The 13,575-nt window shown below is 42.4% G+C and overlaps 2 protein-coding genes and 1 pseudogene across 2 annotated transcripts; 2 read left to right on the plus strand and 1 right to left on the minus strand.

Annotated features, from left to right (window-relative positions):
- The first annotated feature begins 314 nt into the window (after positions 1-314).
- On the plus strand, positions 315-1,653 carry LOC147418664 (uncharacterized). The gene is made up of 3 exons (XM_086505275.1): positions 315-577; positions 662-722; positions 904-1,653. The coding sequence occupies exons 1-3, from the start codon at positions 315-317 to the stop codon at positions 1,651-1,653; spliced, it is 1,074 nt and encodes a 357-aa protein (XP_086361401.1).
- Positions 1,654-8,157: 6,504 nt separating this feature from the next.
- Positions 8,158-11,687, minus strand: LOC147418665 (chlorophyll a-b binding protein, chloroplastic-like). The gene is made up of 5 exons (XM_086505276.1): positions 11,610-11,687; positions 11,045-11,224; positions 10,236-10,421; positions 8,691-8,772; positions 8,158-8,459 (listed from the first exon to the last, which is right to left on the minus strand). Exons 1-5 carry the CDS (start codon positions 11,685-11,687, stop codon positions 8,158-8,160), a joined length of 828 nt encoding a protein of 275 aa, XP_086361402.1.
- Positions 11,688-12,712: 1,025 nt separating this feature from the next.
- LOC147418666 (S-adenosylmethionine synthase-like) lies at positions 12,713-13,160 on the plus strand (annotated as a pseudogene).
- The last annotated feature ends 415 nt before the right edge of the window (positions 13,161-13,575 follow it).

Below are 13,575 nucleotides of genomic sequence, written 5' to 3' on the forward strand. Positions count from 1 at the left end.
TAACATTTGGATGTTGTTTGATGCTGTAAAGGTTATGATTTGTTTGCCGATTAGCGATTAGCTTTTGATGACTTAGGTCATTTGAGTGTAGCTTGTGTTAGATGCGAGTTGTCTATTGTTTTCCAAGAGATTGACACCCTCTTGTAGCCTCTATGCACTAGTCGAGTCAGCTTCGTCCCATGGATTGACAATTATGTTCATAATTCTCGCTATGTCTGCAATAAGATAGGAGTGAGGTTAGAAACCCATCCCACGGAGGTTTATACAGGATATGCAGTCGGGAAACAAGGTAACTATAAAAAAATGTAGGAACAATGGTTGATGATTTTGCAGAGGCTTTTACAAGTAAATACATCTATTCCTGGGGAGACTTGTATTCAGGCTATGATCGGTTTCAATTGGCTATGGAAAGTAGGGATCTGACAACCATGCGTACTCCTTTGGGATTAGTAAGAATGGGCACTTTGCCACAAGGTGAAACTAATTCAATTGCTCACATGAATCGGATGAATAAAGTGTTGCAAGATTTCATTCCTTATATTACCATGCCTTTTATTGACGATGTGCCGATAAAAGGGTGAGAAGAGGGTGAAAATGATGAAGCCAAAGATAAGAGGGGGTGTAGACAGTTTGTGGCTAACTGTATTGTTGATTGTGTTAGGATATTATCAAGACTTGAAGAGGTCAACCTTGCACTCTCAAGCCAAATGTCTATGTTTTGGGTAAGATAAGTCTTTATTGTGGGACACTTATGTGGACCAACTGGTAGAAGACAAAGCCCTGCCAAAGTGGATGCTATTCAAAAGATAAAAGAGACACGTAATTCCATTACAGAAGTGCGGAGATTCTTGGGTGCATGTGTTATTTACTTGATATGGTTACCCCATTTTTCACACGTTGCAGAGGTTTTATACCAGTTGCTTAGAAAAGGATAGAAGTTTGTTTGGAAAGAAGAACTCGAGGGCTATTTGTAAACTGAAGAAGATGTTACATGAGGCTCCTACATTAAGGAAAGAAGACTACAAAAGTGGGAAGCCAATTATTGTAACGGTTGACATGAGCCCTACAAGTATTGGGTGGGCTATTGGACAGGATGATGAACAAGGAAAAAGGTATGCAGCTAAATTCGGTGCTAAATTATTAAGTGCTCAACAAAGATCATATCCACAGGTAAAAAGGGAACTTTGGGGTCTAGCAACTGCACTAAGGTGTGACAAGGAGTACTTTATTGGTGCTTTCGTAATAGTGGAGACAGATCCCTTGCTGTTACTTGGGATGATCACAAGTTGTTCTACACCAAACATAGCTATGCTACAATCGATAGCATATATTAAGCCATTAAATCCCAAGTTTCATCATATTGCAGGTAAAGATAATCCGATAGTGGACATGTTTTCCAGGGCGAGATTTGACAATGAAGAGACTATGGTTTTTAAAGTTGAAGATGTGGGATTGAGGTTCTTAACCTCTTCAAAATTGCATGTAGAATGTAAAAGCATGGTTTTTGCGTTACAGTCCTTTGTAGAGGATAATTATGGCGGTGAATGGCTACTGATTGGGAAATATTTGAGTACACTGAAGAAGCAGGATGGCTGGACATATCAAGATTTTAAGCAAACCTTCAAGAAGGCTTATGGGTATTTCTTGTTGTAAGGTCTCTGACCCCGATCAAAAGAGCACCATTGTACCATAAAATGAACATAATGGAATAAGTTACTATTTTTAGCAGTTTTCCAAATTCTGTCAGTGCCATGATGTTTAGAATGTTTTAAAGCTTCGAAATGAGAATTAAAATAATTTTTGTAAAAGAATTCCAAAAATAGCAAGTTTTTGGTCATTTGACCCGTCCAGTTTTGATCGTCTCGAAAAGCTGCACCTGTACCCCGAATTTCAAAAAAATGCATTTTCGAACCCCGGGGGCTGCTAAATATGGTAGTTCCTCGGGCCAGTACGTCTTAGTTAGAGCTCTGTATAGCAATTTACGGCATCAAAATCCGACTCGTATGACCCGTTTTAGCCAAAAATCAATTTTTCCAAAAATTGAGCGGGGAGGCACCGGAGCCCGGGACTGTGTGGGAACAGGTCCCAGGCCACTCCAGATCAGCTTTAGCAGCTAGGGGACGCCCTCTTGCCTTGTGGGAGTCTTTGGGAAGTTTCCAAGCCAGTAACTAAGTCTCAGAGCCAATTAACCAAGCCAACCTGACACTTGGTGGGTAGGGGAACTGGACTTGCCAATGCAGAGACTGAGTGCTCCTGCAGTTGCATTTAGCAAGGCTGGTCGATTTTCAGCCTGTAGGAGCCTATTTAAAGGCCTGCACACACACACACACACACATATGCTCACACACACACACACCTACACATACTCTGGGAAGGTGCTGCCGGTACACACACCTTTTGAAGGAGAAGCAAGGAGGGAGGTGCTGTCGAATTCTCGCCTCAAAAAGCTCGATTAGATCAGAAAATCGAGAATATTATCAGCCCTTAATCACGGTAACCACGGTTTAATTAATGCTATCTGTAAATTCCTTTCTCTACCATCTAAATTTCTCATCTATTATGCTTATTCCTAGTCGTAATTCTCTATAATTACTCTCTAAATTCTTCTTAACCATATTCTATTATGTAATCATCATCCCATAGCTGAATTATCAGCCATTCATCACTCTTAATTAATGATTAGTGCACGATTATTAGAATTTTCTCTCTCTAGGTAGCATAGAAATTAATCGGTAAGCTGGTAATTGTGTAGATTGATGAGAATCACTCTTTCTATCACGCATTAATATTGTAGCTGATTTAGATTCATCTCTGTTATGCATTAAGATATAATTAAGGTAAGATGAATCTGTCATTAAGTCTCTAAGAGGGGGTTTTTCTCACACCTATGCATGCGGTGATTCTGCACCCTCTAATTGCTAGGAAAGGGATTAATCGTTCTTAATTCGTCTCTCTGGTAATTCCATTAGTGAAATCCTATTATTCTTAATCATGTAAGCCGAGTAATTACCTTTAGAGCCGGTTCCCATAGGATTATGTGTCATCCATAATGATTGCTATATGAAAAAATCTAAACCTCTCATGTAGCAGGCATTGTTTGATGTTGCTAATCTATCATTTGTCTTGTTATGACGCTTGCGGACATTAGCTCTTTTCTCCAAGTTAATTATTTAAAGTAGTGAGTTTAAAATGGCCCCGGTTAAGAGGACTCGCTTTGGTGGAGCCCACGACCACGAGGCAGGAACGAGCAAGGTGAACGGGAAGGAAAAAGCTCCCATGGAGGAACAAATACCGGCCATCTCACGGGTCATCGATGAAGAAATCGAAGAGGTAGATCATAATTTCATTCAAGTTGTTTAATTTACCATTGCACACGTTTAGTTAGAAATGAAAATATCCCCAAACATGTTGGAGAAATCTGACGGAAACCTCGGCATTGAATTCATTGTACATTAAGTTCTAAAGTAGGAAGGAAATGATTGATGGGTATGATGGTTACAATTAGGAAAGAATGTCTGCTAGGGAAAATTTAGCTCGACATGTTCATTTTATTTCCAATGTTGAATCAGTCCTGACCCCCCTACTGATCACAGGGGGCAGAGTTCCTCGTTAAGGGCTCTTGAATCCACGACTTGCTTTTTATGCGGTGGATACCCACGACTTGCTTTCTATGCGGTGGGAACCCACGTCTTGCTTTCTATGCGGTGGGAGTGTCCATGACGTGCTTTCTATGCGGTGGACATACCTAGTTGTATGGATAGCTAGGCGACAATGGGAGGAGTGAAATCTCGCTGGAGGGGGGATGTTGTACCTCCAGAACATTCGAATTTTAATGAATAAGTTTGAGTATAATTTTTACTAGAATACTGTCTTGGTGTTGTTTGCAATACTGGTTGAAGGGCTGTCTTAACGAACAATGTGCTTCGGAATTAAAACAAGGAATGTTTATGTTGACCAACCTTTGTGGTAGTAATTACGTCACACAAGGAAGTGTGAGTATGGGGGTGGAAAGTGGGGGCTTGGCTCAGGTTGCCAATGCCTACGAGATGGGTGGTCCCGATTGGTCGGGAACTCTTTGTCCCCATAGTGCTTACTTCGATATTAGTAATAATAATTGCACCTAGATCGGTGAAATCTCGAGAGTACGTGCCTCTGAAACATGGGGAAAAAGGCACTCGGGGTTTCTCTCCTCTTGGAAGGTGGGTCTTAGGATCGCTAGATAGTTTAAGTACGCTTCCCCTGCGAGGTGGAGCTAGATCTCCCTGCTAGTAGGCTCGAACTTGACTCACCTTGTGATGAGAGATCTTCTGCTAGTTGAACCCTGAACCATTTTGTTTGCTTCCGCAATAGATCTAGTGGCCACCAGGTTCACCATCAAATCCGCTAGTTGATACGGCGGGGTGGGTACCTCACACTTGTAGGTTGCGCTTTTATGGAAACATCCAAAGAAAAAAAGTGGAACCCCTCAACAAGTGGTTTGTGACAGGGAAATACAACTTCAAGTACTTAAGGAATTCCATGAGTCATTATGGGCAGGTCACAGGGGAGTTTGGGCCACTTTTGCAAAAATCAAGGATCGATATTGGTGGAAGGGAATGTATAAAGATGTGGTACACTTTGTCAAAACGTGTATTGTATGTCGGATGTACTCAAATTTAAAGCACCGTGATGGATTACATCCAGCATATCCATTGTGTATGCATTTCAAATGGGTAGTCGATTTGATTACAATGCCCATTGGATTATGGAAAGTGAGGGACATTGTGCTTGCTAGGGAAGATTTGACAAACCGGGTTGAAGGGAGGCTTTGCGAACCAAAGTGACGAGTGTGGTATGCAAGTTTTTACTTGAAGATGTAATATGCATATATGGGTGTGTTGGTAAGATTATTGCGGATAGAGGGGAACTTGATGCTAAAGAATCAAGAGATTTTTTTGCTCATCTGGGTATTAAGTTATCTCTCACCACATATAACCCAGAAGGAAATGGTAAAAGTGAGAGGGGACATCCCCCCATTATCAAGTATTGGCTAAAGCATGCAAATGATATATTGGTGATTGGCCTCGATTGCTACCATATGCTTTATGGGTAGACCGTACCACAAACAACATTGTTACAGGGTTCATGCCATCAAAGCTGATGTATGGTTAAAAACCTCTTATGCCTCTTGAGGAGACAATAGTTTCATGGAGTAAATTGCTTGGGATATAGAGATGAGCAGAGAAGATTTACTTGCTTTGAGGATTCAACAACTAGAAAGGAGAAATGAGCATGAGAAAATTGCAAGGGAAAAGCTGAGGAATGCCCGTTTAAAGAACAAAGATGCTTTGACAAATGACATAGGCTGAGACCAAACGCTATTTAAGAAGGGGATTGGGGTCTTGTTTATGATAGCAATTTAGCTAATCAGTGCACAGCTATGCACAAAATGGTTAAGTGATGGTTTGGTCTCAATGTGGTCAAACATGCTTTTCCTAATGCTACCTACAAATTAAGTGAAATGGACGACACAGATTTAAAGGTTCCAATTGTAGGTAAATGTGTCAAAATATATTTAAAAATGGATGCAAAGCTTCAAATTGTAGGTAAATGTGTCAAAATATATTTAAAAATGGATGCAAAGCTTCAAATTGGAGATGTGGACTTCAATGTGCTCGAAGATAGGGATTTAGATGATGCCAAGTGCGTCTTTCGATGAAGATGTTGCCTTGGAGGACTTTTAAAGATTGGCACATACCGGAGGATGTGTAGGTTTAGAGGGGGTGGATCTCGTGCCGCTTTGCGAGCACTGGGTGAAAGATGAAAGTCTACATACATATTCAAGGTTTTGCTAAACTTATGAACAATGTTAGCAGATGTTATGTCAGCAAGAGGACTAAGATGTATGCTAAATGTGGGTTTTGGTGCCTAGAAATGGAGTTGCTGTTTGCAAGACAAGTTGTAGGGATGCTGCCAAAATGTGATTTCATAAGCCAAACTTGTAGTGTTTGACGTGCTCTCCATGCCTGTCTTTATACCTCGTCCATCGAAGGTACCGTAAAGAAGTTATGGTAGTTTCAAGTCGAGATGGTTTGCAGATCTATACCGGATTGGGTAGCTGTTGAGATGAAGGGTCAAAGTTGATATGAATGCATGGAGATGAAGTAATCATTTTATGGAGCGCGTTGATCTTTTCATATTAGCAATTGGATTTCTTGTTGCCAAGATTTGGCAATGTAAGTTTCCACGGGGGCAAGTTTTGTACCATTTTGGTCGCCTTGGTGAGTGTGCCAACTGGGAGTTTTAGCTTTTGACCAGGTTTGGAATGTGGTACAATAAGTGCTCAAGAAGAATCTTGTCCAGAATGCCATCTCTTGTAGAGAATTGATAGCTGGATAAACATGCGGTACTTGTGCTCAACACAATGGTGGTCAGGATATATGCCAAATGTGTTGTGATTTGATGATGCTCGGTTGGGAATAGTTGAGCTCAACAATGCTTGGGTCGATTTGTATGTCAAATGTGGTGCCAATTATGGTACATGGGCGATGCTTTGGATGATTATAAGCCTTATGTAATGTATTTAATGAAACAAATATTGTGTTCGAAACTATCGTGGTCGATATCTGGGCCAATATGCTGCTTTGGCACAGTTTTAGTAGATAAGTATGCTTAATATGGTGCTTGGCAATGCCAACTGAGATTCTTGGCGGTGTTTGACATTGATATTTGTGTCATATGTGATGCTTTTATGAATGCACATTAAGTTCCTCATGGGCTATTAATTGGGAGTGTCATTATTTGGAATGCATTGATTGCAATATAAGCCCTACAATGCTATGGAAGGAGGAATCCCAATCCTCGAGCGAGTACTTCCGAGCGGACAAGAAACCAAGCGAGCATAAGCAATGAAAAAGATTAGATCAAGATCCCAATAGTTACTCTATAGAGTATAGTGTAGAAAAATAACCATGTTGCATCTCAAATAGTTTCAAACAAAAGAGCCATACTCTTCCTTTAATGTGTTCACACACACATTGATACATAGTCATATCCTTGCTTCTAAACCATCTTGCTGAGCATATTGCAAAACTCTATTTGTGCAAAATTATTCTTCATAGTAAATTCACATGTTGCAATAGTCATAAGTTCGTGCACAAATAGATCAAAAGATGGTAACTCAAATGCCACATGTCCATCATAATGCATAGGTAGCTCTTGAACTTGAATGATATATTTTGCTTGCTTGAGTGCCATGTGTAGGCTGCTTTGTGAAGGCATTGCATGTAGTATACCAACTACTCTGGAGGGACCATCGGACTATTACTAGTGTGTCCTTCATTCCAATACCTTGTGTGCTTTCAATAGCAATGTGAACCTTTTAGAATTGACATTGGCCACATGATTGAAAAGGAAGATTTGTTCACCACTGGCAAGTTTAGTAGCCTTTATCTTCACATGCTCTCCCAGTAGAGTTAATGGATGCAAATTGAATGCATTAGTTATTTCATAATGTTGTATCACAAAGAGATAGAAAGTGCATAGATGCTATTGTCAAACATAAGAACAATCTTGTGGCCACATTGTCGTCCATAAATGGTAGCAGAGAGGGAGTCACGAAACCTTTTACTGATATGAAACAGGCAAGAGAAAAGGAAGCAAACAGGTGTGTGTGTGTGTGTGTGTGTGTGCGCGCATGTGTGTGTGTGTGTGTGTGTGTGTGAGAGAGAGAGAGAGAGAGAGAGAGAGAGACACACACACAGAGAGAGAGAGAGCATTGTGGGCCCCTCTCCTGGATTTCTTGCTTCCTCTTCATCGTGGAGATCTCTCTCTCTCTCTCTCTCTCTCTCTCTCTCTCTCTCTCTCTCTCTCTCTCTCTCTCTCTCTCTCTCTCTCTCTCTCTCTCTCTCTCTCTCTCTCTCTCTCTCTTTGATCATTCAAGCCAGACTTCATTATCTTTATTAACTGGGAGAGATGAAGGGCTCAAATGGGAGGCATTTGGTCAGAGAATAGTGGCGAACTTCTGATGTAGATAACAACCAAAACATGCATGTTTTGTAATCAAAACTGACTCATACCCTTAAGGTAATGCAATGAAACATGACGCAAGTAAATTGGCATACAAAGGAAGCGAGTGTCAATATCTGCTCCAAGTGATGGAGGTATAACGATCATCGCTCACTTGGTCAAGACAACCGAGAAAATGGTGTTGTGGCCAGGGTCGGAAAGATGGGCGGTAAGGATGTCAATGGGGCCAGTGCCTATGTAGATTGCTTGGAACCAAGCACCCATAACGGCCAATATAGCGAGTCTGCCATTCTTTATCTCCTTAGTCCTAAGCTCCTTGAACTTCTCAGGAGAACCAGAGCCCCAGCCAAGAGGGTAGAACCAGAAGCCATCGGGATATCCAACATCTGTGCCTGCTAGCTTGTTGTTGGTGAATATGGGGTCAGTATTCACTGATCCTGGAGTAATGAGGGCTAAGGGTTGTTTTCAAGGAAATGAGCTCATGAAAAAATGACCCACATTTTTCAAAATGCTCTGCTTGACAATCTTGTGTGTGGTCACGTACGAACTTGAGTGAAATGAGATGTAATAGAATAGCTTAAATGAGATTTCCTGCATTGTTTTAAAGCCCTTTCAAAATAGATGATCAAGTTTTGCTAAGATTTTGGAGTAATGTCCAGCAATTCTTGGGGGCCATAACCAACCCTGAAAATTGAAGGTTGCATCGAGTTGCTGGGCTATCTCAGCCTTCTGATGAACTCTCTCTACTCTCTTGGAGTTGCACATCTGAAGGGGCAAGCCAAATATTGGCCTTCACACTTTGAAGACCACCCAGAGGTGTAGGCCTTCAGTTTTCCGCAAAGGGCACAAATATATAGATTAGATGCATTGCAATTTATTTATTCTATTCTCTCTTCATCAAATCTTCTTTTGCTTTTCAAGAGTCCACTACAGATTGTCAGATACATACATCTACATTGCTGTCTTCTAGTCTCAAGCCTCAAATTTCAATTTTCTAGGGCTGCTGCCCAATTTCCAAGACTATAGGCTCTTAATAGCTTCATTCCCAAATTCCCTAGATTGAGCAGCCAATTGCAATAGAACTAGGAGCTAGTGAGTCGTGAGTTGTAGACCTCCAATAGCGAAAAACAAAGTGTTAATATGGTCACTCGGGCACAAGCATCACTCGGAGGATTGGTCTAGGACTACTTGTGCCTTGTTGTCAGCAGATGGAATACCTGGGATGGGGGCAAATCTTGACCATCGGTAATTAAAGATCTCAGAATGACAAGAGTATGGACCTTGGGTATCAAGGATGTGGAGGCGGGGTGATAGGAGTGGCTACCCTAGTAGCCGTTGTAAATATGATCCCAGGATGTTGTCATGGCTTAACATGAGCATGACAAAACCTTGTAATCTTTTGGGATGCTCAATATAATTCACTCACAATTGTGAGTTTTGCTATTATAAAAAAAAAAAAATTAAAATTGATGACTTCATATTGTATATGGAGACAAAGAGAGAGAAGTTACAGCTCTAGCATCTCTTGGAAAACTATGGGGAATCGTAGGGGTGGTGAGACACAGAGAGATGCATTCAAGAATTAGGATCGAGTGCCCAATTTTGTGTGTGTGTGTGTGTGTGTGTGTGTGTGTGTGTGTGTGTGTGTGTGTGTGTGTGTGTGTTGTGTGAGAGAGAGAGAGAGAGAGAGAGAGAGAGAGAGAGAGAGAGGAGAGAGAGAGAGAGAGAGAGAGAGAGAGAGAGTCAAAAATCAATTAATGTGTGGGGGGGAATGCCCATCGTCGCCCAACCTAAGAATACAAACTCCACTACAAAGAGGGTAGTCATATATGTGAAATACTCGGCCTCTCCAGCTAAGTACCAGCACAAGAAGATTTAGAAATTTTCTCATCTAGGAAAATGGAGTCTTTTTGAGTGTTTTTCATACAATGCATAACATCATGAGCTTCTGCTCGGGAGGCACCACATACCTAGCTAGGTACGATTGGGGGCAGGGGACCACCGGGCCCCCCCACGGGGCCGGTGGTCCCCTGCCCCCAATCGTACCTAGCTAGGTATGTGGTGCCTCCCGAGCAGAAGCTCATGATGTTGAGGTAAGTCACAATGTGAGAATTATTGTGAGAATCTGCCCAAAACTTCTTGTGCAGGATGGGGTGTTCAAAATTCATGCTTTGGTGAGAGCCTCTGGAATGAATATTCCAGCATGCGCAGCACCCAACATAGCCCACCTGTAGTGCACTATCTCTGATTGCACAAAACCGTTTGAGAAGCTCGGGCTCGGATCCAAGACCAAGGGGGTCAAAGAAAAAGTCCCCAAGTAGGTTTCCATCAAGCCATTCCGGAGTGCTGCCAGGGAACCACAAAAGCCTGTCAGCTGCTGCCGCCGAAACAGTGAGGGCAGTGGTAGAAATTACCTGTAATCAAGTCAGGAGTAAGCCGAGTGCTGAGCATTGAGCTAAACTGTGGAAACTTGGAGTTTTGGATGGAGTGGGTGGATGCAACGAGCTCGACATTGCATGCGACAAACTCCACTTGATAGCAGGCTTGTAGGTAATCAATCTTGACATACTAGTTAACATGGTTGATCATTTCTGTATCAAAGAGATTAGCATCAAATTGTCCCATTTAGCTCACTGCATTAAGCCCTATACTTGATAGATTAGTGAACATTGTTAACCATTTCTGTATCAAAGAGTTTAGCATTTAAACACTTGATTAAGCTCGCTGCATGAATTCTTTACCTTCTCGCCAAAGTCAAGCAACTACGGTGACGGTGCTGGATTGCCTCCTTCCTTCCCCTTCCCCCTACCCAAACTTTCAATCAAGTCTTCACTGCACATTGCTTTCCTTTTCCTCGAAAGACTTTGAGTGCCGTGTGTACTTCTTCCCCTTTTCCAAATTTCAAATTTTGGCTTGTGACTTCTCATCCCCTTGACTACAGTTCGTTATGAGCAGCACAAATGCTCGCATCTTCACACACAGATTCACTCACTTAACGCAAACACTCTCTCTCTCACACACTCATACACAAACGAACCACAGTGCACATGCACTCCCACAACGGCTCTCCATCGGTGAGGGCTCGCAATGCCCATCCGCACACAAAGGAGCTCTTGCTCATGCTAGACGCTGCCACAACTGTGAGGCTAGAGGAGCACACTGCAGACGCCATAGCCACAAGCTTGCGCAGTTGCTGCTCTCTCTTCTGGGCTACTACCTTGCAATCACAAACACATATTCTTTTGGGCGCCCTCAAGCACACTGACCTCTCTCTCTCTCTCTCTCTCTCTCTCTCTCTCTCTCTCTCTCTCTCTCTCTCTCTCTCTCTCTCTCTCTCTCTCTCTCTCTCTCTCTCTCTCTCTCTCTCTCTCTAATAACTCAACTCTCTCAAAGAGCGCGCGCTCTTTGAGAGAGTTGAGTTATGAGAGAGAGAGAGAGAGAGAGAGAGTGTCTCTCACGACTCAGGAGTCACCACACGCGGGGCAAGCTATCCCAGGTGCTGCTATTACAAGGATAACGAACAGCGTAGCAGATCCAACTAGTTTATAGTTCAAGCTATCAAGCCATCATTTCAAGCTATCAAGCCATCATTTCCTTCGTACACAATCGACCTCGCCCTGTCGTAAACTATCGAGGGTAATCTTCTCCCATGCTGATGAAGACGAGCTTGCAGCCGCCATGACCGTCGATGACGTCAGGTGCGCTCTTTCCTATAAGGTTGCAAATTTCCTACCATATTCAATCAGATTGGCGTGATGGTTGGAAGTCTATATATATATATATATATATATTGTACTCCTTATTATGGCACTAAAAATCTTCATGGAAATCACTTCGTGTTCTAAATACCTCCAGTAAGTCGACCTTATAGCCACCACTGAGTCTTTGTGATGCCAAATCAAGCGGTGCTAAAAATAGCCAGCACTGAATTAATAGGACTAGGGTGCTATATATAGAGATACCATATATAGCTCAACACTCATGAGCAACCATGGTGAAGCATCGTTATAAGGCGACTCTACAAGAACTGTGATAGCAAGTGCGTGATTTGCCCCCTGCATAGTGGCATGCGGTCATGGAGGCAGGAGGGAAAGGTGTTTTGCACCCGATGAGGGCCGTGGGTTCATTAGCTAATGGAGGCAGCATGGGAATCCCGACGGATGAGGAAAGAGGGTGTTGACAGTCGCCAACCTTGTAGCTAGAGAGAGAGAGAGAGAGAGAGAGAGAGAAAGAGAGGGCGGGGGCATCACCGAATGTGAGAAGCAGCTTCAGCCTTCCAAGATTGTTTAGTGGCTACTTCCAGACCCTTGACGCATAGAAACCCTAAAAGATGTCGATTTTTCTCTTCACTTCCGAGTCAGTGAATTAGGGACATCTAGACAAGCTGTGGGATCAAGTGTCTAATCAGTGCTGGATGCAACCTACAACACGATCAAGAGAGTAGGGTGGCTTGTGAGACGTGCACCAAGACTAGCATGGTGATGATCTTTGGGGAGATTACCACCAATTATGGTAGATATCAATTATGAGAAGATTCGGGACAATCGCTGGGAAATTGGTTTGTGTCAGATGATGTGGGTATTGATGCTGATCATTGCAAGGTTTTGGTTAACATCAAATAGTAGAGCCTAGACATTGCTCAAGGTGTGCATGGACATTTCACAAAAATAAGGCCGAGGAGATTGGTGCAGGAGATCAAGCGCATATGTTTGGTTATGCTACTGATGAGATTGATAAGGAGCTTATGCCCCTCGGCCATGTCCTGGCTACCAAACTAGGTGCCATGCTCATAGAGGTAAGAAAGAATGGAACTTATGAATGGTTGCCCAAATGACAAAACTCAAGTAACAATTGAATACAAGAATGAAATGGTGCCATCACTGCCATGGTACCCATCATAATTCATACGCTCTTGATCTCTATGCAACACAAGGAAATAGTTACCAATGACAAGATTGCCATTGATCTGAAGGAGCATGTTATCAAGTCTGTGATACCTGAGATGTACCCGGATGAGAAGACCATCTTCCATCTGAATCCTTTTGGAAGGTTTGTGATTGGGGGGCCACAAGGTGATGTTCGCCTAGCAGGAAGGAAGATCATTATTGATACATATGGTGGTTGGGGAGCTCATGGCGGAGGTGTTTTCTTAGGCAAAGACCCTACCAAGGTGGATATATAGAAAGTGGAGCCTACATCGTGAGGCAGGCTTCCAAAATGTGTTGTAGCGTCTGGTCTTGCATGCCACTATTGATTCAGAGATTTTGGAAATAATCAAGTTTCCTCATCCCCGCCCCTACAACTAGTATTCTCCTCCTCTGTAAGAAGTGTGGAGAAGAAGCTGTTGTTTTGATGCTCTCTAAATTCTTCTGACATTTAGGTATTCCATCCTCATTGCATTTGCATAAAACATCTGGAGTGGAATCAATTTGTCAGACGTAATATAACATCAACTAAATAATCAGAGTGTAGAATAACATTTCAAGAACTCATCATTTGCCCTCCTATTTCCAGCATATAAAATCATGCACAAGAGCACCCACGCACACAGAATCCGTCCTGGTATGA

This window comes from Adiantum capillus-veneris, chromosome 29 (genome assembly GCF_014529385.1).
Source record: "Adiantum capillus-veneris isolate H3 chromosome 29, ASM1452938v2, whole genome shotgun sequence".
Taxonomy (NCBI): domain Eukaryota; kingdom Viridiplantae; phylum Streptophyta; class Polypodiopsida; order Polypodiales; family Pteridaceae; genus Adiantum; species Adiantum capillus-veneris.